This window comes from Coturnix japonica, chromosome 1 (assembly GCF_054131305.1).
Source record: "Coturnix japonica strain WE chromosome 1, WE-NBRP24, whole genome shotgun sequence".
Taxonomy (NCBI): domain Eukaryota; kingdom Metazoa; phylum Chordata; class Aves; order Galliformes; family Phasianidae; genus Coturnix; species Coturnix japonica.
The window spans coordinates 127,809,095-127,837,062 of record NC_140663.1 but is presented as its reverse complement, the minus strand read 5'-3'; the positions used below and the strand labels follow the sequence as shown (position 1 = coordinate 127,837,062).

Genomic DNA, 27,968 nt, shown 5'->3' with positions numbered 1-27,968 from the left:
AACCCTTGCAAATCTATTCCCACTCAGCTGTCCAAATTATTTCCATGTATGAAAGAAAAAAATAAAAGCATATTAAAGGCTTCTTATGAAGCAATAGCAGTGAAGAAAGAATCCAGTGTACTTAAACATTCCATGAATTCTCTCTGCAAATTACCCACTTTTGTAAATACTGTAGACACTCAGTCACTCCTCTTATCTCTTTCAATTTTGCTGTCGAGATTTTAATCTTCAGTATCTTTGGTTGTGCATGCACATGTTTTGTATATAATGCCGTTATAAATGAGAGTAAACCAAAGGCTTTATCATCCAGTTGGAACATTTTTCAAGGTAAGTTGTTTAGGTCACCTGAAGAAATACTCGGAAGAGTGTTTTGATTTTTTAAAAATTATTATTTGTTTAATATATATATATATATATATAATACACACGTATATATTATACATACACATATATTATATATATATAATGTATATGTGTGTATATATATATGTATATATACACACACACACATATATACACATATACACACACATATATATATACATACACACATATTTTATATATTAATAATATATATATACACACACATACATACATGTTACATGTATGTATGTATATGTGTATATATATATATATATATATATATATATTAAACATAAAAAAATATATATATATACACAGCTGGTCTTCTACATTTTCTCACATGTGATAGCTACATACTTACAGATTAGGATATTAAGAATGTTTGTTGGTGGTTGTTCTTTAGTGTTTTCTGGAACAGAGGAATGTAGATAGCTTAACTGGAGACCGAAGCAAAGATAATTTAACATGTAGGGAAACATAGGTTAATTTGTGAGAAAAATGGAAATTGCCAACTTCCAAAACATCTTCGAGGTGGAGTCTCATTTTTTAATGACCACTTAGTATCTGTTCAGTAAAAGTCAGCTGTCTATTAAAGACAAATAAAACAAAGATTTGTGAAAGGCCCTGGAAATCAGAATTTTCCCCTCAATATCTTGACCTTAGTTTTCAGTTCTGAGAAGAAATAAATCATTGTAGAGCAAGATGGATATTATTTTCTAACTTGCTTGTTGAAAGCCATTATTTTCAGTCCATGGCATATGCCAGCATCTTGTAACTAGGTCATTTCAAAAAAACAATAGTTTGGGGGAAAGAAAGTGTTGTAAAACTTACGTTTCATTTATTTAAAGCTTTGGACCACATTTAGCTAGAGCTTCCCTTGCTAATGCTTCCTATTAGCAGTTTAGAGTCTGATAAGAGTCCTATTTTCCAAGGAAAAACAAATGCCAGCCTGATACAACCAGAGCCAAAACTACTTCAACTTAATGTAGATCATTTAAAAACATAGAAGAGATAATAATATTAGTCAGCAGCAACAGAAGTCATTGTAAATATGAAATCTCACACTCTTTAACAAGAGAGAGGTGAGTTGCTGGCACAGGCTTCCCAGAACGGTTGTGGATGCCCCATCCCTGGAGGTGTTCAAGGCCAGGTTGGATGGGGCCCTGGGCAACCTAGTCTGATTCTGTTATTGAGGTTGGTGGCCCTGCGTGTGGAACCCTTCCAAACCAAGCTATTCTATGATTTGTTCAGCAAGTCTTATGAGGCACTTTTCCTGAGTCCCATCACAAACTTTTCTACCTTAAACATGTGTATATTGAAATACTGACACGCTTTCTAACATTAAATTTCAGAAATTTAATTACTGACTTTTGAGACCTTTGAACAAGTGAATGAATAGTTATGCCCAGAAGACTATGCTCAAGGAAAGCATTTTAAACTTACTTGGAATACATTTAAAAATAACTTCATTCAGATCAATATCTATAAATGCTTGCTCGTTAGATTAACTCTGTGAGACTTTCAAATGTGTACCTGGCTGTTTGAGCAGAAAATTGAGGTTTTTACTTAAAAAACATGCCCCCTCACCCCATGTTTTAGTCAAACATTTTTTTTATATCTAGTGTCTGTGCAGAATAAGGACAGACTGCTAGCCAGTCCCAGGCCCAAAAAGAGAATTTAGTCAGGGAAAGTAAGGGAAAAATTCTTCCCAATTGCCCCTATAATATTTTTTGAAACAGTCTCTCCAAAAAGCACATTTGGATTTGAAACGTGACTCTGTTAAAAATGGTTCCCATTGATGTTCACAATATTCAAGGCATCCATTACTTCAGAGATCCATTTGAATATCATTTAATCAGAGAAAGACTATAGAGAAGGACTGATCCAGGCCAGGATCTGGGCTATGGGAGGGCTGCCATGCTAGGCCTGTTCTTTGTGGTACCCAAGAATATGTTAGAAAACATCTGCTCTTCACTCCTCACGTAGCCTCCTGTGTGGGAAGTACATAACCATTCTGCCCAGCACCATGCTCAGCCAACATGTTGCCTATGCTGGAAGCCCTTTTGATCTGGCTCCTATGTTGTGCAGAAGTGCACAAACACTGAAAGGCCTTTTCCAATCCACCCACACTCTTTAACACTGTAGCCACAGTATTTTACTGTCATGGGAGCTGCAGCAGCTGCGGAAGTGGGTACTGGATTTACCCTTTAATGCCTTAATTATTAACATCTGGAGATACATTTCTTACCATAGTGTGGGAAGAAGTTCCAGGCCCTAGGTTTGTGTCTGGGGAGTGGAGGATAATTAACATATATTTGGTGAAATAATCTTATTAATGATCTCACCAGAAAGAGTGCTGAATATAGTATTTGTCTTAAAAGCTGTGGAATGCCCAAAGAATATTTCTTAACAGCATTACGGACGTGGAAGAGTGACTTATACTGCTGTGTTATTGTCTTCCATTTGAGAATCTTTTTATCAATAAGACCATTTGGATGACCATTTTCAATATGTTCTCTCATTAGACTGTTTCCATGAAAATTGCATTTGTATGGCAAACGCCTTTGAGATGACTCACGCTTTATCAAGGGCATGTAATTGAAGAGGTCTAAGGTTTTTTTTATCCCTTTCAGAAAATCTCAGAAAGTTGAGTGTAATTGCAACAGATGGTTCTTATCCTATAAAGCCTTTATTATTACACTGAGCATCAGACTGTTATTTTAAGCTATATAAAGGCGGCCATCTAGTATTTGCTGAACAGAAGGTGCAGAAATTTTAGAATAACATAATGTTACTAAAATAATAAAGTAATAAACAATACCTTACTCTTCTCCATTAAGTAGATTAGCTTGAAAAATTTTCATTTGTTTCCTCTTGCACTTTTTATGTCTGTCTGCATAATAACTGACCATTCTTTCTGACCTCGCTGAAGTGTGAGATCTGTTTAAACTGATTACACTCCTCAGTGCTTGCCTTCTTTATTGGGTCACTCAGAATTAGGCAGAAGCTCTATTTTCTCTTTTTATTCATCTAGCTTTTCAGAATGAAGCTAAGGAATACTAGCTGTTGATGTATGTAGAAAAAGCAGGTTAAGCATTTAATTGCTATTTAAAACAAAGACTGCATGGAGCGAATAAAATTCCTCTGACTTTTTTTCAAGAATGTTCATTTCCTCATTCATGAGCATTTACATTTGTTGGCATTTTTTGTTTGCCTGATTCAGAGATGTTTTATTATACCTACACGCAAATTACTTCTCTGTTTCCCTCAGTAGGTGTATCATCCCTGCAAGGATTGGCTGTGTTGCAGAAATACACACTCTGGCTTTGCTTGAGCCATTTTGGATCTGGAAGTCAGGGAAATGTCTTAGACAGATGGGCAGTGCACAACTCTGTATCCCCCCAATTAAAAGCAGCACTGACTGAGCTTTTCTCTCCTGTAGCTATGTTGTACAGTCTAGAAAGTCACCCATACTTTTGCTGTCTGCAGATAATTGGGCTTCTTTATTTATTCTGGATGTTGAAAAGTTAACTGTGTCCAGTTGGCTGAATTTCAGTGTTTTTTTTGTTTTATTTTATTTTATTATTATTAGTATTAAGGTTATGATTGGGAGGGCCTTTAAAGCTTTTCCTGCTGTCTTATGTTGCAAAAGATAGAGCAATATCTGGGGTATTAATGAGTTAAAACAGTGCAAAGGTCTTCACTGGAGAGAAGCTCAGGTTGTCAGTGGGCAGAACAACTTTAAATAATTCTGGGTTTCCTTTACAGAATAGCTGATGGCAGCAGGTTCATTCCTTTCCTGCAGCAAGTTGGTAGTCAATATATCTACCTGTGCTTTTCAGATTGAGCCTATTTTAACAGCATCAAGTCTTTCTTTTTTCTTTTTCTTTTTCATTTCCTTTCTTTCTTTTTTTCTTTTTAATCAAGACTTTGTGTTTTTGTGTTTTTAAACTTCTAATTGTTTCCTTGGCACTGGCTCCTCTAAATGTTTGCTATTTGGCTTTAATTACCTCCTCCATAGTTTTGCTCACTGTTTCTGCCTAAGTGGCTGCTGTTGGAATGTACCTCATTCACAGCACCTGCTCATGCCTGAGTTGGAAAGACCATCAATTCAAGACACTAAGGAAAGCAAAGCTAAATTATACATCCTGCTAAGGACCATCAAGTTGATAAGAGGGATGCTAGGCAATGTGGGAGGAAAGAATGCAGTCTAGAAAGGAGTAATAGGTTGCATGAAATTGTTTAACAATTCCTGAAAGGGGGGAAAGACCATAATAAGATAAGCAAAATATTGTTCAGTTCCAAATCTGATACTCTTCAAGGAGACTTGTAGTTCGTAAATATTTCTGAAAATCGGGTTGTTGTACCAATGTTTATGTCAGTTCTGCAGTGCTAGTAGAGTATTTTTATTTATTTACCCTTTCGCAGAGAAAAAATAATCAGAGGAAAGCATCTATGTCTCATAAAGAGAACAGACAAACAAAGCTCCTATTCTTGAAAAGAACAAGATGTCAAAAGGCTAAATAATATTGAGTGGGATATTGTAAGTATTGAAAGTTTTCCACAGTTTCCCAACTGGCAGGCCAAACTTTTAAGTATCATTTGAAACCATCAGATTTTCATACTTGGAAATTGTCAAACTTTGTCCATTTACCCAAATGGAACTGAATTTATCTGGCAAAGTTTTCTATGTTAAGGTATATAGTGGACTCAGTATAGTATAGTTAAGGTATATAGTGGACTCAGTATGGTACATATCTGTAATGAGCACAAACTAGTTGATTGGCCAGTGAATTTATATCTCTGGAAAGAATGCTACAAAAGTGAATATCCTAGTAACACTGTGAGGTGGGGTGTGCTCATACTTTGTTTTCAGAGATGAGTTCAAAAGGTTTTTACATGGTTACATTTCAGTTGACATAACTTTTTCAACATCTGTTGCCAGATGCATATTTTTACTTGTAAAAAGATTGTTATAATAATCTCAGGCATTTAATCATGGAAGAAAACATGCTCTGTAGGCTCATAGGTGTTTGATTTTACATTTGTACAACTGCTGTTACTGTACGTCTTTATTCTGGTTCCTTAATGGATTACTGGATGTTGTTTTCATCTGAATCATGTAAGCCTCCAATGAAGTCAGTAAAGTTTCCCAAATGGGACATAAATGTAAGATCAGAGAACACCTATAAAATCCATGCTTCTCTGAAAGCAGAGCCACCCAGCTCCTTTGCAATAACTGTATACCATTTGGAATCATCTCAAGTTATAACTGATGGCTATGCCAACAGAGTCATGTTCCCTGTGTCTAAAGACTACACAGTGGTTATAAAAATTGTGGATCAACATGCAGCTTTTTTTGGTGTCTGGTCATACAGACCTGCGGTCTGTTTCTGCTTTTTGTGTGTTCTTACTGCCCATAACACAAATACTCCATCCTGCTGACTGCATTCTGTGGGCCTGGGACTGCACATTTCTGGGGTGTGACAAGAACTACATTTGGTAGTTTAACCCTTACGGTTCCTTAAATTATTCTTCCATTCAATTTATTTTCTGTTTGCTGAAGATCTAAGACCAAGCCAGCTATTTTAATTGTGACACGTCAGTTCCAACAGAAGAATATAACCATACTTGATGCATTTAACAATCTGTCTCTGCCTACGTTTTCTCTGTAGAAGTATTGACTGCAATCAATCTTGTGTATATCTGCAATTGTTACTAGGGAACCACAGTAATATGGAAATCTCTCTAAGTCACTTTCTGGTCTTCCTGGCTAAGAGCAAAAAGTGGTTTGGGGTTTGGTTTTGTGGTTTATTTTTATCTCCTGCTGGTGGTAGTAAATTGTTTGGTTCTATTAGCTCAGCTAACCTCTTACTTCAGACTGTAGACCTATGTTTTCAGTGAGAGGTCATCATAATTCAGATTAGTCATTGAAAACAGCCAGCCACATGGTGTTGGCTTTCCAGAAAGGAAATGTAAATTCTCTTAAAGTGTGGATTTTATTAAGGAAGGGGATAAAGCCAAATTTCATACAATACTCTCAAAACTACTTCCAACAGGAGCAATAGCAAAAACAAATATGTAACCAGATATGTTTTGAAGGAGGAAGAGCAGGAAGAACCATCATGAAAGTGGGATTTCCAAAGAGGAAGTTTGAAGTAGCTGCTAGAAGAGTGATAGTAAAGTAATTTATCACTCAAGAAAATTCCTAGCCAGCTGGAGAACCTCTTCAGTTTAACCACAAAAGAAGCTTTGTGCCACAGAAAGAGCATCTGAGAACAGCTGAGAAAGCATTTACAAGAGATGCTAAAAAGATGTCCAGTTTCTTTCAGGTGTGGGTCACACCTGAGAAAGTTCAAGGAACAAGAAGTAAACTGAGTCATAGACAAAGCAGGAAAGAGAGTTAACCTAAATGATGACGATAATTACTAGATTTCAGCCAGGGGGAAAGCAACTTAGATTCTTGCATGGAAAATTACATTTCTGTTCCTTACAATATTTTGAAAGTAAGTAGAATGGCAAAATGTACCCATAAATTCTGTTGCTCTTAAAGAAAGCATGTGACAACTTCCACTGGAGTTCAGCTGGAACATTTTTGAATGTTTTGATAGGCCAACAAAAATAATTCTCACTGAGGCTTGTGTCAAAGATCACTGCACACAGTTAAAGTAAATACTGAGTTGAGTGAGTGAGTGAGCGCAGACACTGGCATCACATTGGATGTCTTCTTGATCTTTTCTCATTTGACACTGTTACTGACTTTTAACCAAGGCAACAAGAGTAGTTTGTGGCTAGTTAGCAGAATACAAAAAGCTTTGGTGCTTTTGAGAACCCTTGATTTTGTTGGAACAGTTTGATCAAGTGCCAAACAAAGCCTGAGAGACTGCAGAACTCCTGAACAAGTGGGTGTAAGGGGCAGTAATAGGGAGGGACAGGAGGGCAGAAGGGGAGTCTGAATTGTGCTCTGATGCTAAAATCAGAGTTTATGTGAAAAAAATGAAAGAATACCAAAGGCTCGTATAGGATAGCAGTGAACAGAGAAGTCAGTGTTGTCCAGAAGTGCTGCTGCCAGCTGTATGCAGCATCATTAATGAGATTTGTGAATTAAGGATGCAATTACAAATCTGCAACTCAGATTTCTTGTCTTTCTGATATGGGTACAGAAGTTGGGAATATAATAACAACACACGCAGCCTTGTAAAACTCTTGCAAAGTCAATCCTTTAGGATATTCTAAATATTAAATGCAATGAATTTACATGTCCCTCAACTGTAAATTGTACTCAACCATAACTTTTTAGCGTGGAAAAAACAAAGAAAAAAAACAAAGAAAAAAAGCCAAGACTTTCCAAAGCTAAGCGAGGTACAAGCCTTTGATTGCAAAATTATCTTTGTGCACTGCCTGCCTTTGTGTACAATTGGATTTAAGGAAGGAGCAGAGAACAACAGTGTCACCAGTGCGAATGGTACCAAAGGAGAAGAGCTGATCAGCCTGAGTCTCGCAGACTCAGACCATCTCACCAGGACGGACACCCCATTCGAGGCTGTGTCTCTTTCCTGTGAGTTCCTCTGGGTGGCAGTCATATACCACAGATTTCTGTGTACCCAGCCATCCCGTTTTACACAGCTTTCTCTTTTTTGTCAAACAGACACCTAAGCAGTATACCAACTTCTGGTCAGTGTTTACTGACAAGGAACCACTGACTAATAATTCTTATACCCTTCACAGTGTCAAAATGAGGAAAGTGTCTGTTTTCATTTATTATTGGTGGGTTTTGCATCTTTTATAGCTTGATTAGCTCAGATTGAATTATTCTGAAGATACTTCAGAAATTATATTGTGGTGTCTGTTCTCTAATGCTTCTCATTGAGTCAGGAGACTATAGGTTAAATTGAAGAAACACTGGCTGACACTTTTGAGGCACGATGTTGTCTGCCTTGGGGTATTTTTGTCATAAAAAATGAGAAGCCAGGATATTTCCTTTAGCTTTTTAGGAAAGATTTTTTAATTCTATGCAACTTTTTAAATGTTTAAAGCTTTTTAAATGCCATTTCAGACCTAACTGAAAAAGCAGAAAAATAATGCTGTCTAGAATAGCACTGTCTGTCATGTACGCTTTAAGATATGAGCTACTTCATTATGAGAACTTTATTGCAGTCTGTACTGTCTAGGACCAGCCACCCATGTTTTTTACTATTTATGGAAGAGATTATTTTCTGTAAATATGTCCATGACAAACCTTTGGCAAGAGAATAAAACTTGCATGTAACGTCACAGGTTTAGGATGTGGACAAAAATAAATGAGAAAAACCTGAAAAGTTCAACATCTTTTTTTCTTTTTTCTTTTCTTCTGTTTCATCTTTGAATGCTAGCCTTTAAACAATGCCAAATGCAAACAAATGCTAAATAATTTTCACTAATGAAGAAGGAAGGGTGTGGAGCAATTTTACCTCTTATTTTTTTGGACTTTCAGCATTGGAAGTGACTTAACACAATATGCAATAAAACAAAGGAAGAGTTACTCAGACCTAATGAGTTCAACAGATGATTAGAAGGGGTGGGAAACGCAGCACCCTTTCAATTCAACCTGTCTCCAGGTGATAGGATTTCCTTCTTTGTTTTTTCTTTCTTTTCATTTGTCCATCCACATCCTCCTTCCTTGTGGCTCTTTGAGGTTGTTCTGTTCCCCAGGGTGGCTCTGAGACTGCACACCTTTAGTAAAGGGTTTGCGTGACTTCCTCCTGAAAGCATCATGAGATGTGCTTTTTGGAAAAATCAAGGGAAGTTTAAACATAAGGACAGTGAATCACGTAGTTTGATGTTGAACACCCAAGCATTGTGCAGACAGACTTTTATGATCAGAAGACGAAGTTCACATGCTGTCTGTTGGCTTCTGCTCTCTTCCAGTTTTGCCTTTATACTTCTGTCCTCCCATGCTCTCTGTTATACTTAGAGATAAACTACTCCTGGCTAGTCCTGTAGAATGGTGGCATCCCGAGTATTCAGCTCTCGGAGGAGAACTACATATCCCAGAGGACTTTGCAGAGGATGGTTCCCTGAGTGGGAATCAAACCCGGGCCACGGCAGTGAGAGCACCAAATCCTTAACCACTAGACCATCAGGGATATGTAGTTCCTCTGGGACATGTAGTTAGTTCTCCTCCAAGAGCTGAGTACTCGGGACGCCGCCATTCTATGGAACTGGAGCATGAATGATCCATACTGCACATGATGTTATGGTGTGGAATATTGACAGCAACACCACAAAACCATGACAGTGTGTTTGGCTCAGCAAGACCTAGAAAGTAAAATTTTGGTGCCTTTGTTGAGAAAGAATTAAAAATGCAGCATTTGGAAAATGAGGAATAAGTATGTGGTGAGCTAGAAGAAGAATGATGCGAAGCAGGTAAATTAAGTAGGGAGAAGTTATTGTTATAGCTAATTGAACAGAACTTGTAAGGTGGTGATGGACAGCCAATTGCTTGACATTAGTTAAATAGATGCTGAAGTTGTAGCTGTGGCTTCTGAATATTCATTTAACTTCACTCAGCTTATTTTATTTCTTCCACAGCAACTAAAACAAATTCAGACACACCACGTACCCACCCACTTACTTGCATACACACTAAGCACATCCGTACTGATATGTAGAGGAAAGGATACATGCAGATTGTTATTTCTAGTTTTATACGCTTGGGAAGCACTTAGCAACTTCCTGAGGAATGCTCCTTGCAGCCTTGGGGCGACACTGAAATATGCTTCCTGCCTATGTATGCTCCTGTATTTGGAAGGTGATGAGAGTGCCCCTTCTACCCTTGTGTACAGAAATCTGCATGATACTGGGTTTTGCATCTAAGTGAATGTTTTTCAGTGTTCCTATCCCTAAAAGCAGGGTGAGATCTGAAGAAGTGCATAGGAGAAGGGCACCAGGGAGAGGCCCCAGAGAGAAGATGACAGATCCGACATCACGATAGACAGGGCATGACCGCTGAGTGCTGTTTGCCAGCAGCTACTTGGGAGAGCTCTTTGCACTTGTGTCTGAGAGTAGTGTAGAGCAATTCTAGTAATGCCTGCAGTTGTGCAGGGGACTCAGCCAACCTACAGCCAGCCCAGTGGGGGAACTGTGCAGGTGATGTAAAACTGTTGTGGCTGATCCTGCTCTTAGTCATGCCAGAAATGCTGGATTTGTGTCTCCATGTGAGTGAGTTTTCTCAGTTTCCTCCTGGCAGTGCAAGAATCCAGATTTTGCTGACACTTTCCCTCCTTCCTCCTTCTCTCTTTCCCTTCTACTGTCAGCCCCTAACTTCTGGGAGAGCCAAGATATTTACAGAGCTCCTACACAGATTCTTCACATGTCTTTGCAGTTATGTTTCTGTAATTAATTACTCATTACTTATGGCTCCAGATTTGTATAGCTATAGTGCAGATAGATTCTAGCACTGAAGAATGCACAGTGGGAATTCTGTAATGCTAAGCATCCTTAGTGCACTTAAGGACTCCTGTGCTGTGAGCATATAGCCCTGATTCTGTTTGAATGATATCCACTTCACAGTTCCAGTAAAATACTGAAAATGGTAAGTGCAGCTGAGGACAAACAGCTGATGCTTATTGTACATGTTGATTTGAATCCTGTGAGATATTCGGGGCTGGTGCTCCCTCTGGTGGTTAAAAGTACTCTTTTAGTAAAGGATTGTCTTCCCCACCGCTGTTTCTCCACTAAAACTGCTCTGAGCCGGTTATGATTCTGTAAAACAAGTTTAAAAGAGTGTGGAGCAAAACACAGTCAAGAGTGCTACTTGGATCCCACAATAGTGTTTCCCACTGTGTAGTGTAGTTACGGGTCTGACACCTCAAAGCCAGTTCCTTTGGGTGCTCACAGTAACATCAGCTGAAGGAGCAAATACAGAGCTGGTATTCACCTCTCACGTGCTTTGGGCTAGTCTGTCTAGAAACCGTGTAGGTCACTGCAAGGCTGTTCTAAATTCCTGTTGATTTTACGAGGTCACACTGGAGCACAGAGGTGTGATGAGAGCTTCAGGCTTCATCTGGTGGTTGGTGTTTGTTTTTTGTTAACAGTGGACCTCATACTAACTACTCTACCAAAAGCAACATAGGAGAGTATTTCTAACGTCAGGCTGAGAAAAGAAAAAGATAGGGAATAATGCTGAAATATCAGGCTCTTTTTCTCTCTTTTTGGAAAACCACATCCTCAGTCTCATTTAAAGCTGATATATTTCTTTGCTGTTGATGCTTTTGGTAGTGTTTCAGTTCAGTGCGCATTAGCTTTGGAAAATGGGATGTGTGTGTTTGTGAAAAAGGAAGCTTGAGCTTTGAAAGGATGTTGGGTTCAGCATTGACACCGGTCTGGAAATGGCTGTCCTGCACATTCAAGCATTTGTTGGCCCTGAGCTCAGTTCTTCCTGCAGCAGAGGCACAGCTGAGGAGCTCTGGTAGATGAGCTCCATCCAGCCCCACCATGCCAGTGTGAGAAGCTGTTGCTGTGGCCTCTCTGCCCTGTGCATCTGCATCTTCCTGTCAGCTCTGGCAGCTGCCAGCCACATGGTGGACTTCTCAGCTCACTGAGGCCAGAGCAAGCTCACACACATGGAGGGAAAGTGAAGGGATTTAGTGAGTTGATGTAGTGCAGTGATGCTGGGGAGACTGTGTTATCAGTCTCTCAAGACTAACATCTCCCTGTCCAGCAGTTCCTAGACGAAATAATAGGGGAAATAATTTATAAGGTGGTGCTGGTTGTTTCTTCTCCCTCAGAATTTGATTTATTACAGCTAACTCTTCTGAATCTACTTGCTTCGTGTGACTCTCTCACACAGCCATCTGCAATTGTTCCATGTGTGAAACGGTATTTCATGGCTAATTTGGAAGGATAGATGCCAGCAAAAATGCCAGCCTCTCTGGTTATGCTTTTAGCAGGTTCATCTCATTTTAGATGTCCATTCTAAAGCTATCTAATGTAAAGGCATTTGGATGCATTTCACAAAAGCTGGACTACAACAGGCATCTTGCTGATCAAATAGGTGAAAAAGTGAGTGAGCACTTGTTGTCTTTCTGTGTCTCCACATTTTCAACAGCAGCTGAGTGGCAGGATATTCATCTTTGTGAGCTGAATAATGAATTCTTCTTTGTGTTTTCTGACAACTTGTGTTGAATCAGTGGAGGTACAGAAGACTTGGTTACATCTGTTTTAATTTCTCAGTCTCATGAATTGATTTGTAAGAAGCAGAAGCTCTTTCAGTGTTACTTGCCAAGGTTTCGCAGCTGTGAATATTGGAACGTGAACAATATGTAGCCCTTACAGTCAGAGTCTCATGCTCTTCACGCACTGCAGCTAGAAGTCTCAGCGCTGAGAAAAAATAAGTGGGGAAGCAGCAGTGGTCTAGTGCCTGCCAATTAATGTACTGTGGGTGCTTAATGAGTTGCAGCATAAACACAGTGCAAACACTATTGGGCTTTTTGTCTGAAACACTGAGTAAACAAAGGAGCCGGACAGGCAAGAAAGAAAGGGATGCAGCTCAAATATTTCCTTGCAATGCAAGGCATCCTCAGGACATGCTTAAGTCTCTGCTGCAGAATGTTGTATGTGATATCTTCATCTGAGCCTGCAGTTGTAAACAAGGGTCTTGGGGTAGGAAAGATGCAGTACAAATGCTGCTACCCAGGAATCTCTGTGAGTTAATATCCAGTTAATGTAGGACATGTGGAGCTCATCACTGACATGACATTACTGCTTCTGATGGTGGAGTTTCTGTACTCTCTTTTTCAGTATAGAAAGTTTGAGCCTGATAGAGTTTTACTGTAATTTAGCATAGTTTCACTGATGCCAGAAAGACATCTTATGGTGTAAGTTGGTAATACCTCAATCACTGAAGTACTGAAGCTAGATCTTTGTTCAGTAGTGAATGCTGGAAGAGATGCTTATTCCTTTACAAGTACTGTCACAATGATTCTCTAAAATTGTTATAGGAAGAGACAATCTGACACATGGACTGAAGAAAAACCTAGAAAATAGGATACATCCCTAGGTCTTGCTGGAATAGTTTTTCCTAACTTCTGTGAGTTTCGTGAATGGCATAGTGTACAAATGCCCATTATCTGTCTGCACAAATTTAGTCTACTTCCCCCAATTCTTTGCTGTGAAATTAGATGGGAAAGCAAAGAAGAAAGTGGAGTGCATGCAGTATGTAAGTCCAAGTCCCCATTTAGAATAAACAGCCGAGGTGGCAGCTCTTATGCAGGGAGATCCTGTTGCTTGCATATCCTCAGAGCTGAGTGAACTAGTTTTATGTTTCCTTACTCCCTTCTGACAAATCACAGGCAAAAATATTAGCTCAGTTTTGTGTGGGAAACTGCGAGTCTGCAGTATTTGAGATGGGACAGCTCTCCACAGTCTCAGGAATTTTGCTCTGAAAGCCTCTGGTAGCTTGTCTGGATGTCCAGAAGGACAAATAGTCACGTAAATAAATAGCCTCTTTTTGTCCTAAGAGTTAATGTCAGTAAACGTGATGTTTCTGTGGAAACTTGGGCACACTATCTCAAAGTGACCCTGAGCAGCTCCTGCCACTATGCTTTTACCTTTCAGGGAGAGCAACCTGGGAAGCTGGAGATGGCCTTGCAACAGTGATGGTTGTTGTCTTGGAAGCCCAAGTTGTTATTTATGTTAAGCTTTGAGTTAACTTCTTTGGCAAGATGAAGTGATTATTGCCTTAGTGAGTGATTTACAGGCACAGTAAAGGCCTTATACAGTGCTACAGCTGTCTAAAGGGAGACTTCAAATAAATGAAAATCAGATCTGTAAACCTCAGTTTTATTTTTCGGTAAGAATGGCGGAATGAGTACTTTACTATGTTGCAGAGTCCAGTGGTTGAAACCATGTTGAAATCCTGAGGATGATAGAACTCCTGCATGCAGAAAGCATTATTAGCTGTGTTATGTATGACTCATGCTTCTATGTAGGTGTCATAATAATCTTGTTTTCTTCTCATTTGCACATACTTTACTTTCCTTCAGTAATGGAAAACCTTGCTTTATGTACTTGAGTGTCTTTTGTCTTCTTAATGGATTTCCCAGCAGGTCACAAAAGCAAGTGCCCACACTTTAGTGTACAGTCCTGTTCTGAGGTGCTTACTTCAGAACTTGGACTTTGTACTTACCTGGAAATATGTTTCTTTGTCTGTTCAGCTATTTGCTTTGTTTTGCAGTGTTTTGTGATAGCACCCCATACTGCCTTGGATTTTATAACTAGAAAATATTATTATCAAAGCCTGACAATGAATGCTGAGGGGTAAACTAAAATGCTGTTTTGGTGCTTTCAAGGAAAAACTGTTTATTTCCCTCACAAGGTAACTTCTAATTGATTTATTATTATTATTATTTATTTTTCCCCAGTGAGGAAAGAGAGGAGATTAAATATGAGATTTTTTCCAGGTAGGAGGTTTTAATAAATGAGTGTTGTTTTGAATGTAGAAATGCCATTCCCCCAGTCATGACAGCCAGTCCAAAAACATACCACAAAAATGTGAGTGGGCACCTTTCACCTCAGACTTCTGCTCCATCAGGAACCCATGCAGAAGCATTACAAACAAGTTATGGTGTTACTGGACCAAAAAACTTCTCACAGTCAACTTTGTGTTGGACCCTTTTTATTTTTTACAGTGACAGCAGTCCTGTTTTCTGAGTGCTGACTTGGGGGGAGTTATTAAGGATAGGGCTGAAAGGGATGCAGTGAGGTACTTTCAGACATGCTTCTCTAAACCCTTCCATTTTTTTTTCTTCCATTTTTTCTTCTTCTCAGTAATGTGTAGGAGTGGGTGCTTAATTTTTGGTGGGACTGGTTGTTGCTGTGACACTCAGCTCACACTCCATGTCATGTTGTGGGGGCTGTAGGTGTTTGGTGTGTCTCTTGCTCCCTTTCTTTGAGACTTGAGATACAGGGGGAAATTACAGCCCAAACCTCTAGAAACTCAGGTCAACAGGAGTAGCCTCACGAAGAGCAATGAATACAGCTAGAGCCAGTAGATTTCTTTTATTTCCCTGTACTAAGTTGTTATTTTGCTTTCATTTCCCCTCTGTTTTCTCATGCTCTTATAATCTCAACCATGGTTTACTTCACTGCTTTCTCCCTGGCCCTGTTCTTCTTACCTATCAGTCATCTCTGGACTCCTTGGTTCCTTCATCTCAACAAAATCCTACTCAAGGCAATAAACACCTCTGTCAACCCATTCACTCCACAACTTCCAACTCCTGTCATCTTCAGGAACCATCTTCAGGAACCATGAACTAGCACCATGTCTGTGAGTCATCACACTGCTCCCCCTGCCTGCTTATCACAGTGTTCTCTTTGCAAGATACCCATTTTACCATCTCTCCAAGACACAGATGCTCTTCTCTTGTGTGCTCAGTCCTTGACTGTCCCCATACCAGCTACCAGAATGTTGCTGGTATTCTTTATCCTGAGCAAATGGGGAGATTTCTTGCTCCTCACTAAACTACTCACTATTCTAAGATCTTGCTAGCAAATCATTTGCTAATTACAAATAGCAGTCAGCTTCTGATTTGCTTAATTTGCTGCTTTCAGGCTTTGACACATGGATGTGTTTATTTTCCCTTCTCCCCACTGTGTAGATTTTTCATTCTTTATTTGGACAGCATTCCTCTTGCTTTCATTAGTGAAAAGTCAAAGTGCAGTGATAGCAGTGTTGATCTATAGTGTAGATGGGTTTTATTTTCTGCCTCTAGATTTATCTGTTTGAAATACATTTGGGGTAGTAAGGAGAGCACAGAAAATGTCTATGTCCCATATAGCTGTAAAAGGATGGCAGATACAATCTCTGAGTTCAGCTTCTTCAGATGACTCTATATCATGAAGCACTGGCTCTGAACCACCTGAAAGTGAAGACTGAGGAGCCTATTCTCCAAAATCTACTGTTGTGAATGGTGCTTAAGAAGAGGAGTGGTTAGTGGCTATTCATACAGTAGCAACTGAACAGTGATATTTGCAGTTTTCAGGAATAAAACTGCTGATTTAGGGTGTTAGATTTACTATCAGGATATAGTAGTATCTGTGTAGGATAAGATAAATCTTATTAGAACGATAGAGACCTTTCTGGTCCCAGGGGTATAAATATGCTATGAACAGTTCTGTCCAGGGAGACAGAAATGAATTTTCTGTTGAAATTCAAATAATGTTTTCTATCATGCCACATTTACCCTTTGCCAGCCTGTTATCAAAAAGAAATATTTCTTTGTTTATAATGAACCTTCATTGAAAGACCAGCACAAACTGTTGTTTGTCACATCTAAGCTCTTACTCCCTGTCAGGTTTGTTTGTTTTTTTCAGTATGAAAACAGGGGATGTGTGGGTTGCTAGAAAAAGCAGTTTAAGTTGTGGTGTTGCTAATGGGTTTTCTTCTTCTCACAGGGAGAAAGAGGCCTTCCGGGACTACAGGGTGTGATTGGGTTTCCTGGAATGCAAGGACCTGAAGGTCCCCCTGGGCCACCAGGGCTTAAGGTAAGAATTAAACTCTAATATTTAAAACACTCATATTTCCCTAAGTTGTCCCTTGGAAAGACAGAGATCTCTCTTTTCCTTTACAGGGTGATACTGGAGAACCAGGGCTGCCAGGAACAAAAGGAACAAGAGTGAGTTCTAACTTACATTTTTGCATTTCTAAAGACTGTAGGCTTATATATCTTTCAGACTTCATGGTTGCTTTCAAGTGGGCACTTTGAGTTAATCAATGGCATCACCTTGTGCTGTGCAGTAATTTCAAGACACTTGCTCTTGCCTTTGAAGTTCACTGTGCAGTCAGTGCAGTTCTTTCATTTGTGTTTTCACCTGTTGCTTACCACTTTATCAACAGCTCTGGTTTTGATATTCCTTTGATATCTCCCTGACGTACTGAGAGGCTTTATTCCAACCTGAATATGAACCATCTTACCTCTTTGAAGCACTCAGTTGGATAATCTGATACACTTGAAAGCAGAGATATGTTTAAAATGTGCACAGGTGGCAGAGACAAACTAAAGCTGGGGCAAAGATCCTCCCTCTTTTTCAATGCTAAAGGAGGCTCTAAACATGCCTATAAATTCCTCGTGTAATTTCTGTTTAATGTGGTACTATTAGAGCATATAATTAACACATCATACTAACCAAGGCCATGTCTTTTGGGGTTTTGTCAGATATCAAGCTCATTCTGAGCTTTTCCACATTTTACAACCTCCCATTGAAGGAGAATTTGAGTGACTTTATGAGCCCTTACACATTTTGAGATATGCCATCTTACCCACAGATCTTCAAAATACTATCTCGATTCAGTTCTACATTTGTCTGCAGTGTCTGCAGTACTTGTAATTTATAAAATCAGATGTAATGTCTAAGCTGTTACAGGGAGATGTTCTCCTAGATCAAGAAATCCGTATTTAAATCCATGATGTTCACGATATTCTGCATATTAATGTAAATCAGAATCACCTGGCAAATAGTAGACTGTACTTTAGCAATAAAAAAGTTTAGGCAGATGCAGATATGCTATTTCATCTTCTGAAATCTCATACATCTCTTCTGCTTCGCAATGTATATGTTAAGTAGTATTGCGTGTATAAATAAACTGGTATGATGAAAACGATGTACCAGATCACACCCTTGATCCATTACTCCTCTTCAAGGAGAAAGAGGCACTTCAACTCATTTGGTTTCCTTTTTGTTGTCAAGCATAGGTGTGAGAAAACAAAATCTGCATTCCTTTTTACATGTGCATGAGACTGATCCAATTCCTGAAGAATAAAATATATATCACTGCTTAAAAATTTATAGAAATATAAACATTTGCTTTTGGTTATCAATTACTAAAGCATCGTGATTGTGAGGTTTGAAGATTAGGAATAATCTGTCCAGAGAGAAAAAGTTTTTCTCATTTTTTGAATGTCACCATAGGCAATGAGTCTGGGGTTGCAACTTGTCATTGGTGTTTTATGGTTTTGTCATTTCAGATTTCCAACTTGTTTTTTGTCAATTGCAGGGCCCACCAGGACCATCAGGATTTCCAGGAAACCCAGGCCTCCCTGTACGTGTGAAGTATATGTATTTTTAAAAGAACATTAGAAGTGGACATCAGGTGACATCTGGCCTGGATTAATGCTGTATTGCTAATATCTGTACTTCCTTTTCATGCAGGGCATTCCTGGACAAGATGGCCCTCCTGGTCCACCTGGCATTCCAGGATGTAATGGCACAAAGGTGACACTTCCATATGTTTATAACGGTATCACTGTGTTGAAATAAAAACATCCCTCAAGCATATGTTCTCTAAACAAAACCAATTTCTCTGTTCCCCATAGGGTGAAAGAGGTCCAGTAGGTCCCCCAGGTTTACCGGGGCTGACTGGGAGCATAGTAAGTAGATTCTTCGTGCTTCATTCACTTGTTTCAGCTCTGATTCTTGAAATGTAGTTTGTATTCTATGGAATTATATAGATTATGAAATGTAAAATACACAGTACTGAAGAGTAGGGCCCTCGGCAACCTGATCTTGTTGTGGATATCCCTGTTCATTGCAGAGGAATTAGACTAGATTGTCTCCAGAGGCCCCTTCCAACTCTAAGGATTCTGTGGTTCTCTGAAGAAAGTAACATCAAATATATCTTTTCTTTCACAGGGACCCCCAGGACCTCCTGGAATGAAGGTACCTTTTGTCATAAATGTGTTCATATCCTCTTTATAACAGTCAGAATTAGGATGAAATCTACACCTTGTGAGACTGTCAGTCCTTATTTAAGGACTGAAAAACTGTACCAGGATTCTTCACTTTGTACTCAACTCTTTAGTGCCCCTAAGTAAAGGCAGTGGAGATACATCCAGTTCGTAACGATTGAATGTATGAGTTGTTCCAGACAGGTTTTAAGAATGTAATTATTAGATGGAATACAATAGGAAAATGTATTATATATCGTTAACTATGCAAAAGCAGTATAATGGCCACTGAGTTATGCATAACGATTTAGGTAAGTTTTATTGTTCCAAACTTTGTTTTGATATTGACATTTCAATTATGTAAACCACTCCATGTAGAGAAAAATTGAGGGAAAAGGTCTTATAGCCCACAATAACTATAAAAAAAAATTTGTACAGAAAAACAGGAAACAGTGGGATCTTTTGCTATCAGAAAAAAAAAAGAAAAGAAAGAAAGAAAAAAAATGTTAAAAAGTGGATAACAATTGGAATAGTTTTCAGAAGACAAAGAGGATTCATTTTTTGAAGGAAAAGGATTCTATGAATGACTTCGATTTCCAAATTAGGTATAAGAATAGGATCTCTGCCTACTTCCATTAGCAGTTCCATTAGCAGCCAAGTCAGATATTCTGATTCTTAAGTATTACTGTAAGTATTGATAGATTTGGTGGGAAAATCTTTCTGCTTACCCATTGAAAATTAGGGAATGAGTGATGATTTGGTACTGGAATCTCTTTAGATGTCTGTAAATGTGATCCTTTCTTAACTTTTACTAAATAACTCATGCTACTTTTCAGCTGAATTCTCAACTTAATAGTAATGTTTTCGAATATGTTTGAATGGATGTTGAAATACTATTCTTTTGTTTTCTAAATATAGGGAGATCCAGGTGAAGTGATTGGTCTTTTACCTCCTAGCGTGCTAAAAGGTGATAAAGGCTTTCCTGGCCAACCTGGACTACCTGTAAGTCTAAATGATGTTTGAGTAGCTGTGAGTTTAAATTAAAATTAAATATCACAGCACTGAAGAATATGTATCACTTTCTACTTTTACCTTTTTGTTTTTTATAGGGTCCACCTGGAACTCCAGGGTTTCAGGGACCAATGGGGCCACCAGGGATTCCAGGAGAACCAGTAAGTTTCTCTTCTAATGACTCACTTACAGACCTCTATTACAGGAAAATCCTGCAAGGTGTTTGTTAGATATGGGTAAGACAACCGGCCTTTCCAGGCTTCAAGTTTAGTCTTCTGAACTCTACTGTGAGTATAATACTGTGAGTTTTGAAGGTACATGGTTTTCAATAGCAGCTACTCCTAGAGTCCTCTTCTTGCAGATCTGGAGTTTTCTTTTGTAGGAATGGACTTGTAATAGTTATTCTTCCTTTTCTCTCTTCTTCCACTTAGTTTATAGAAAATAGCAGCCAGATCTAAATAAAATGTTTGCTGAGATGGTTCTTATGGGCAGTCGGGTAAGAAGTACCACGGAAAGCAAGGCAGTACCAACTGCCTGTCATTTGGATAATTACCAAATGTTTAAGATGCTTTAAATACTTGAAATATTGTTGGATCTGGTGGAACGTACTATCTTCTCTTCCTGTGCTGGCTGCAGTTAACGTTAGCAGCGATCAGTTATTTCCATCTAATGGACGTCCACCCAGTGTTTCTGGCTATTAAAATGAACACCTGTGTCAGAATTCTTATCCTACTGTAAAGGACATTCAGTTTAGTAAGCATTTGTACTTGTTGAGGTAAAAAGAACAAGCTTAATGAGAGAAAGATGACCATTAATACTTACCACAAGCAGTCAGTAGTGCACAAAACTGGGGAAAAAAGTCAGCAATAAAGTTATTTTGCAGTACAGTACCATATATTCTCTGTGATTGTCTCCCATGTACACGCTGATTAGATCTAGTTCTCCTAACTGAGAAGAAAGGTCTGATGGAAGACCTTTGACAGCTTCTGTTCATTTATATTATGTAGGCTAAGTTGGAAGTTACAGGCAGTAGCAGAAAAATACTTTTTATCTTGACTTAATGGAAAGATCTGCATTTTTGCTGAAATTGTTTTTTGCTGGAATTGTTTCACCTAACATACCATATACACATATGCTAAAAAAATTAATGTCTTGTAGGGTCCCCCTGGGCCACCAGGACCCCCAGGCGAAAAGGTAAGTTATTTTATTAAAAAGATCATCTACTTGCTTAGCATATCAGTTACCCAAAATTTAGAAACTAACAATCTTAAAGGAATGTTTTCTTTACAATTTGAGATCCATTTTTATGTCTGAAAGGGGGGGCCGGGCGAGGGGGGGGCATCACATAGAGACATTTTTAACTTTTTGTTTGTGTGGTTTGGTCTCTTATCTCAGTTGATCAAGTTATTAGCAATTACAACATGCTGTGATCATTTGGGCTTATTTTAAAATGTTAAAATTTATCAGTAAAACGTTAATAAATGTTAAGAGAAGACTATACTGACATTAAAATGATCTGATAAATTTTGTCCTATATATTTTTTTCACGCATTGTTGTGACACCCGAAGGATAAGAATGTGGTTTATTTGTTTCACACATACCTTTAAATGACATGTCATGTCTTTATACTTTCCCTTGACTTTAGCTATGTACAAAACACGTTGATATGTGTGTATGTATGCACATATTTCCTGCTGATAAAAGTGTACTTAATATCTGTAATTTTTATTTTCAGGGCTACATGGGCTTGGGCTTTCAAGGTCCCAAAGGTGAAAAGGTATGTCTTTTTTGAAGACTTAGAGGGCAGCTGCCAGAAACATTCTGAAGACTGTATTTGTTTAAAATAACTAAACTCTTGTAATTAACTTATGGAGAAAATCAGTGCTGTGGCATTGTGGATTTGGGGCAACTTGAGTAAATCAAAGCCGTAACTCATAACTAAGTGAATAGAAGTCATGAGCAGTTACAGAGTTTGGATATGATGATGTCAGCACTGCCAGGTTATTTGTAAAAATGGTCAATGTCCCATCACACAACATGGCAGTTCATGCTGTCCAACTTAAAGCCCTTTGCTGCAGTCGTACCAAACAAATGACCTCTCTTATTTTTGTCCTGTTGGTAGGTTTTACTCAGTGATACTGCTTTCCTGCCAGCTCCATGAGTGTTTCGGCACTACCTTATCTATGTACTTTGAAACACAGTTTTCCCACTGAATAGGATTTTTCATGAATGGTACATCACTGAAATTAACTTGTTACCATAAAATTGCTTGAAAATTTTTGACATGAATGTGAAGATTTCTTGGATATGTTAGCTTTATGTGTGAAAAATAAGTGGTATTGATATAGAATCATAGAATTACCCAGGTTGAAAAAGACCTTGAAGGTCATCAAGTGCAACCGCAGCCTAACCATAGTACCCTAACTCTAACAACTCTCTGCTAAATCATATCCCTGAGCACCACATCCAAATGGCTCTTAAACATATCCAGGGACGGCAACTCAACCAACTCCCTGGGGAGCCTATTCCAGTACTTAACTACCCTTTCTGTGAAGGGTATGTATGTGTTACTGCTTGGCAGAAATGTATCCATCCTTTATGGAGGTGTTTTACTGTCCTTCTGCATTATATAAGCAGATTCTTACCCTGCTGTTGATGAATAAATACTAACACAGAGTATGACCTACTTTTGTCTTTCCAATGTTGGCCTCAGTACTGTTTTTAATGGACTATCCCAAATTTGGTGTTGACAGGGAGAACAAGGGGTCCAGGGTCCCCCAGGGCCACCAGGACCAGCACCGCATATGAAAGAAAAAGGAAGCGAAATCATAAAGGGGGAAAAGGTGAGACCTTAAATGATTGATCTTGTTGTATTCCCTATTACAGTTTAGGCATTAGAACTAACAAGAAAGATAAAAGAGGAGAAAGAAAATACTGAGTCACCTACATCTTACTTTTCAAAATTGCTTTACTTTATGTAATGAATTTTGATGGTCTTCTTAGAATTTTCTCAGAAAAGTATGATGATAAATGATTGCACAAATAAGTAATGCGTATAACCAAAGACTGAAGACTTTCTGAAGAAAGAGGATTAATAAGCATTGCCCTGTGAGCCTCAAATGTTTTAGAAAATTCTATTAGATAGCTTATGCTGGGTTTCTCATGTACAGAATCACCTCAATAAAATCTGATGCTAATTATTTTTTCACTTATCGAATAAGACCCTATAAGCTATATATACCAGCATAATAAATTAGCTTAATGGATTCAATTTTTGTGTTTTGTCCAACTTCTTTTTGCACATCCTGCTATTAGGCATAGTTCTTGGAGTGGAGAACAGAATTAATCACGCTGTCTGACATGAAGAAATAAATGATTAAACACTAAATGAGTTCTGTGTAAAATTCTGCATACTAATCTGCATTTTTTGTCATTTCTTTAGGGTGAGCCAGGCGAAAAGGGTGAACAGGGAGTCCCAGTAAGTACTGTGCAATCCTTATTTTAATTACAATAAAAATATTGAAGAATCGAAAGATGGTCCTGAATTTCCTTTTGCTTATTTGATAAAAGCAAACATACTTTTGAATTTGATGGTGTTATTAATCTGGTGTGCATTTATTTTCCAGGGATTGCCGGGCTCAGGTTACAGAGGAGAAAAGGGTGAACCTGGGAAGCCTGGTCCACGGGTAAGTATGCTCATGTTTATCAGTAACATCATTACAGTTGCTGTATTGTTTTCATAAACAGATTAAACTTAGAATCATCAGTGAAACATCAAATATGCTTTATATCAAACAAGCAAGGGAAGATATACAATTCAAGATATTGAGAACACTCAGTATTGTTAAAAATGCCATGCTTTCAAATAGCTGAAGACCTCATGACAGTGGCTGCCGTGCTGAAAGCAGAAGCAAGACTCCCACTGATCCCAGCTGAAGCAAAATTAGGCCATTCCTGCACAGAAGTAAAGAAAAGCAATAGACAATCAAAATTTTCTTGTGTTATACTCTCTACATTGTTAGCTGTTAGGACTCTTTAACAAATGCATTACAGTAATGATTGTTTTGTTCTATTATATCACTCACTGTATTTAGAAATTGTGTACCCATGGCTCTATGTTTAAGCAGAGTGGAACTTGGCTGTTTTACAGGGAAAGCCTGGAAAAGATGGTGAACCAGGACCAAAGGGAGAACCCGTATGTATTTCACCACATTTTCAATACTATTTTGAGCATTCAAAAAGAAAGAACTGTCTGTATGTCTCTGTGTTATAAGTGGCTGAAATGTACTTGTCTTCCAAGTTGTTCACGTAAAATTGTATTCAGATAGTTTAATTTAGAACTTTGATGCTTCCAGAACTAATGTACAATTGTATTTTTCTTATCTGGTGTCACCATCTCTTACTTGCAGGGCTTGCCTGGAGGGTTTGGGATTCCAGGACGGCCTGGGGAACCTGGTGCTAAGGTGAGTTACTGCCTTCTCAGTGACAAGTTTGAGCACACATGCACATAGAGCAGTACTAAATGGATGTTGCTGTGTTGTAAAGTCACTTCGCAAAGACTAGGAAAAGTAAGAATCAACACTGCTTAGGTATCCCTGGTTTAGGTCTCTCATACAAATTGATTAATGCATGCTTTATTTTTACAAGCTCTTTGCTTAGCCACCAAACGTTCAAATGTGCATTCCTAAAGATCCCAGATTCTCTTTATACAGTGTAAAGCAATGCAGGTCTTACTAGCTAACTGATTATTGCTTAGAGCGTTCCAGGTGCCTAGCACCTTGAATTTGTATGAGTCTGTATCCAAGTGTTTATTTGCTATGGAAATTTTTTGGAGGTGAGGAGCATCAGATTTGGATTTAAAACATAACTTGTATTTTGATCTAGGGTGAAAAAGGTGATCAGGGTCCTCAAGGGCCTCCAGGAAGAGTAAGTAAAATAAACTGTTTTATTTTAAAATTAACAGAAGATGTATATTTTAAGAAAGTCAAAGCACTCAAACACTGAGAAATAAAAAGAGACAGTGCATGTTCTGATCTCATTCAAATTAGTCATGTTCTCAGTTCTTCTCAATGGAAACAAAAGTTGGGAGCTTTAATTTTAAGTATATTTGAAATTTGGGAAAGGAGCTCTCAAAGCATATGAATTTTGAATGTTTTTGAATACAAAACTTTTAATCCATACAAACTAACCAAAAAGAGAGTTCCAAAGAATGTACGTCAGCTTTGCAGCCTATAGTAATTTTTGTACAGCAAATGAAAAATGGGGCTAGTTAGCAGCAGATATGTCATTGATGTTGCTGCTTTCCCAGCAAGTGAGAAAATTCCCAACATCTGATAATTTGTATTGAAAGAAGGTGCGTGCTTCTTGAGTGCTGTACTGTAGATGTAAGTATGCTGTATGTATAACTCAAATTAACAGCAGAAATTGCCAGAATAGTGTATTTTAAGATGAAAAGTAATACTAACCTAATGGATCAGTGCTTAGAACGTGCTGAGATTTCTTTACATCCTTTTCATTCAGAAAGGTGTGATCAACCTCTCCACTTAAACCTACTACTGATATGAAGAAATTTTGGTAGAGTAGGAAATCCTTACTTTCTTAGCAGCTACAACACTCTCACAACAGTTGTTACCTATCACTGAGATTGGTGCTATGACCAAAACTTCTCAAAGCTGTTATCACAAAACAAAGTGGCTTCTGTACCATCAGGTTGGAATGGATGAGATAAATCTGGAGCACAGTTGCATGTTTCTAGTGTCCTTGTCTTTGTCCTGTGATTTAGATTATAGATGCTGGACCAATAGATACTTTTGGTGAAAAAGGAGATCCTGGAGTTTCAGGTTTGCCTGGAATAAAAGGTCAAAAAGGTGAAAAAGGTATGTATTTTGACTTGTCTTTTTGACTGAGTTATGCTTTTTCTTTTCATGTTAAAGGAAATTAAAATGCCACTGTCTGTAAGCTCAGGGGCTCTACATAATACCAGAATCTTCCAGATATTTATCTAATTTTTTCCAAGCTATTACATTTCGTCATAGTTGGTGGCATGCTTCTTCTCATTGTAAATAAGACTGCATTTGATTAACAGTTTTGAAGAGGTTAAAATGGAAAATGGGTTTATGGAGGTTAAATAAACCAGTGAGATTATTTAACAAATATAGAAATCAATGCAAGCATAAGATTCCTGTAAAAGATTTTAATCTTAAAACTGTTTTGTATAATTTGCAGTACTCCTCAGTAGACAGGGAAAAATTGAGCATTCACATTATTTTTTTTTTGTGCAACCTTTTGGCTAAGTGTTTTGTTTGGAGACACCCATGGGTTATTTAACTTAACCTTTGGTTCAAAGAGTACATATTACTTGTGATACTTACTTAAATAATACGTGCTAGAAATTCACTTGTGTTGGCATTGCTGACTTGACTGCCTAATTGAAAATGTCTCTTTTTAAAGGTTTCCCTGGTGCACAAGGGATCCCAGGAATTCCAGGTATGGATGTATGGCCACTGATCTGCTCACTTTTTTCCTTTCTCCTTCTTGGATGGAGAACTCTGAGAGGTGGTCTCTTCAACAGCCTCCAGCCTGATTTACATGGTGCCCATGTCATGGCCTTTCTGAGGACCTAATCCCACCCTAGACTTTTCCCATGAATTGCTTTTCTGATACGTCTGATGTGATAGAACCTTGCTCTTTTTGTAGGGCTCTGGTAACTCTTAGTAGTGAGCTAAGTATGAAATTATTGTTAATCAGGGTTGTATAGTTGCCAGAATTCCTCACAGTTTAGGGAGAAGGTGCTGTATACCTGTAGTAATCCCTAAAGAAGAATGGTTGCTCTCCGTCTGTTATTACCCTTTTGAAATTAAGACTTACATTACTTACATTAATATAGATGTTTATTTAGATTTATACATGGTCCTGAATTGTAGCAGAAGACTAAAAATAGTTCATGTAGTCAAGTCTAATTATCAGTTGTTAACAAAAATAACTAAAGTAAAAGAACCTGTGTGTCTGTACAAACAGCTAGATCTTGATGAGTTTATTTTCTATGATCTGTTTAGCTGCTTGTCTTTATTGGCTGCTGCTTACTTATGATTCCCACAATCGGTTTTGGTTTTAGCATTCCTGAAAGTCTGCTAGCCTCACCGAATACTCGTTTGCTAAAGTTCTTAGAGATGCCATCTACTTCTAGATATGTTTAAGATTTTAGTTGCTATGAGATAAGGAAAAATGTAATGGTTTCTAAATGTAGTAACTAAATGAACTCCTTTATCACCACTTTTTCCCAGCCATCAAAAACTGGTTAAATTAAATCTCATAAAGTCACTCTTTCCAGCGTTTGCTCAGGGACTTCATGGAAGGGAGTTATTCTGAGCTTTAGAAAGCATATGCCCTGAATTTTTTTACAAATCACCAGATGTAAAAGTACAGCACCACTTTATTACTAGGATTTTCCCATTTCTCTCTGAAACCCAACAGAAGCTCATGTGTTGATAATATTATTCTTTTTACTTGCAACTTTGTTCACCTGTATTTCACTCTGCCCATAGGTCGACCAGTTCCAGACATGGTAGGATCACCTGGTGTCCCTGGCCAGAGAGGTGAAAAAGGTGAAAAGGGGTCTCCAGGATTCCCTATACCTGGACCTCCAGGAAGGGATGGTTTCCCAGGCCCGCCCGGGTTGCCCGGCCCACCAGGTCCTCCAGGTGTAACAGGCAAGTAATCTGCTCAGTTGTTTTTTGCTGTGAAGTCTTAGTAATGCACTCTGCCTGGTCATGATAAAGGAGACTGTATTATAAACGCTATAATCAGGATGCATTTACATCTTGGAAGAAGCATATATGAATTGTGAGTGGATCAAGTAAAAAAAAAATCATCAGATACTAATATTGCTC

General features: G+C 38.3%; 1 protein-coding gene across 2 annotated transcripts in view; it reads left to right on the top strand.

Moving 5' to 3' along the window:
* COL4A1 (collagen type IV alpha 1 chain) overlaps positions 1 to 27,968 on the top strand; it is a 105,729-nt gene that overhangs the window by 44,556 nt on the left and 33,205 nt on the right. For both annotated transcript variants that reach the window (XM_085535069.1, XM_085535076.1), the window contains exons 3-21: positions 16,798 to 16,887; positions 16,974 to 17,018; positions 18,398 to 18,442; positions 18,553 to 18,615; positions 18,717 to 18,770; positions 19,033 to 19,059; positions 19,986 to 20,069; positions 20,177 to 20,239; positions 21,237 to 21,272; positions 21,815 to 21,856; positions 22,833 to 22,922; positions 23,522 to 23,557; positions 23,706 to 23,765; positions 24,230 to 24,274; positions 24,489 to 24,542; positions 24,964 to 25,005; positions 25,862 to 25,955; positions 26,530 to 26,565; positions 27,624 to 27,788. In XM_085535069.1, the coding sequence (XP_085391195.1) occupies positions 16,798 to 16,887; positions 16,974 to 17,018; positions 18,398 to 18,442; positions 18,553 to 18,615; positions 18,717 to 18,770; positions 19,033 to 19,059; positions 19,986 to 20,069; positions 20,177 to 20,239; positions 21,237 to 21,272; positions 21,815 to 21,856; positions 22,833 to 22,922; positions 23,522 to 23,557; positions 23,706 to 23,765; positions 24,230 to 24,274; positions 24,489 to 24,542; positions 24,964 to 25,005; positions 25,862 to 25,955; positions 26,530 to 26,565; positions 27,624 to 27,788 (1,171 nt within the window). The remainder of the gene's footprint in view (positions 1 to 16,797; positions 16,888 to 16,973; positions 17,019 to 18,397; positions 18,443 to 18,552; positions 18,616 to 18,716; positions 18,771 to 19,032; positions 19,060 to 19,985; positions 20,070 to 20,176; positions 20,240 to 21,236; positions 21,273 to 21,814; positions 21,857 to 22,832; positions 22,923 to 23,521; positions 23,558 to 23,705; positions 23,766 to 24,229; positions 24,275 to 24,488; positions 24,543 to 24,963; positions 25,006 to 25,861; positions 25,956 to 26,529; positions 26,566 to 27,623; positions 27,789 to 27,968) is intronic.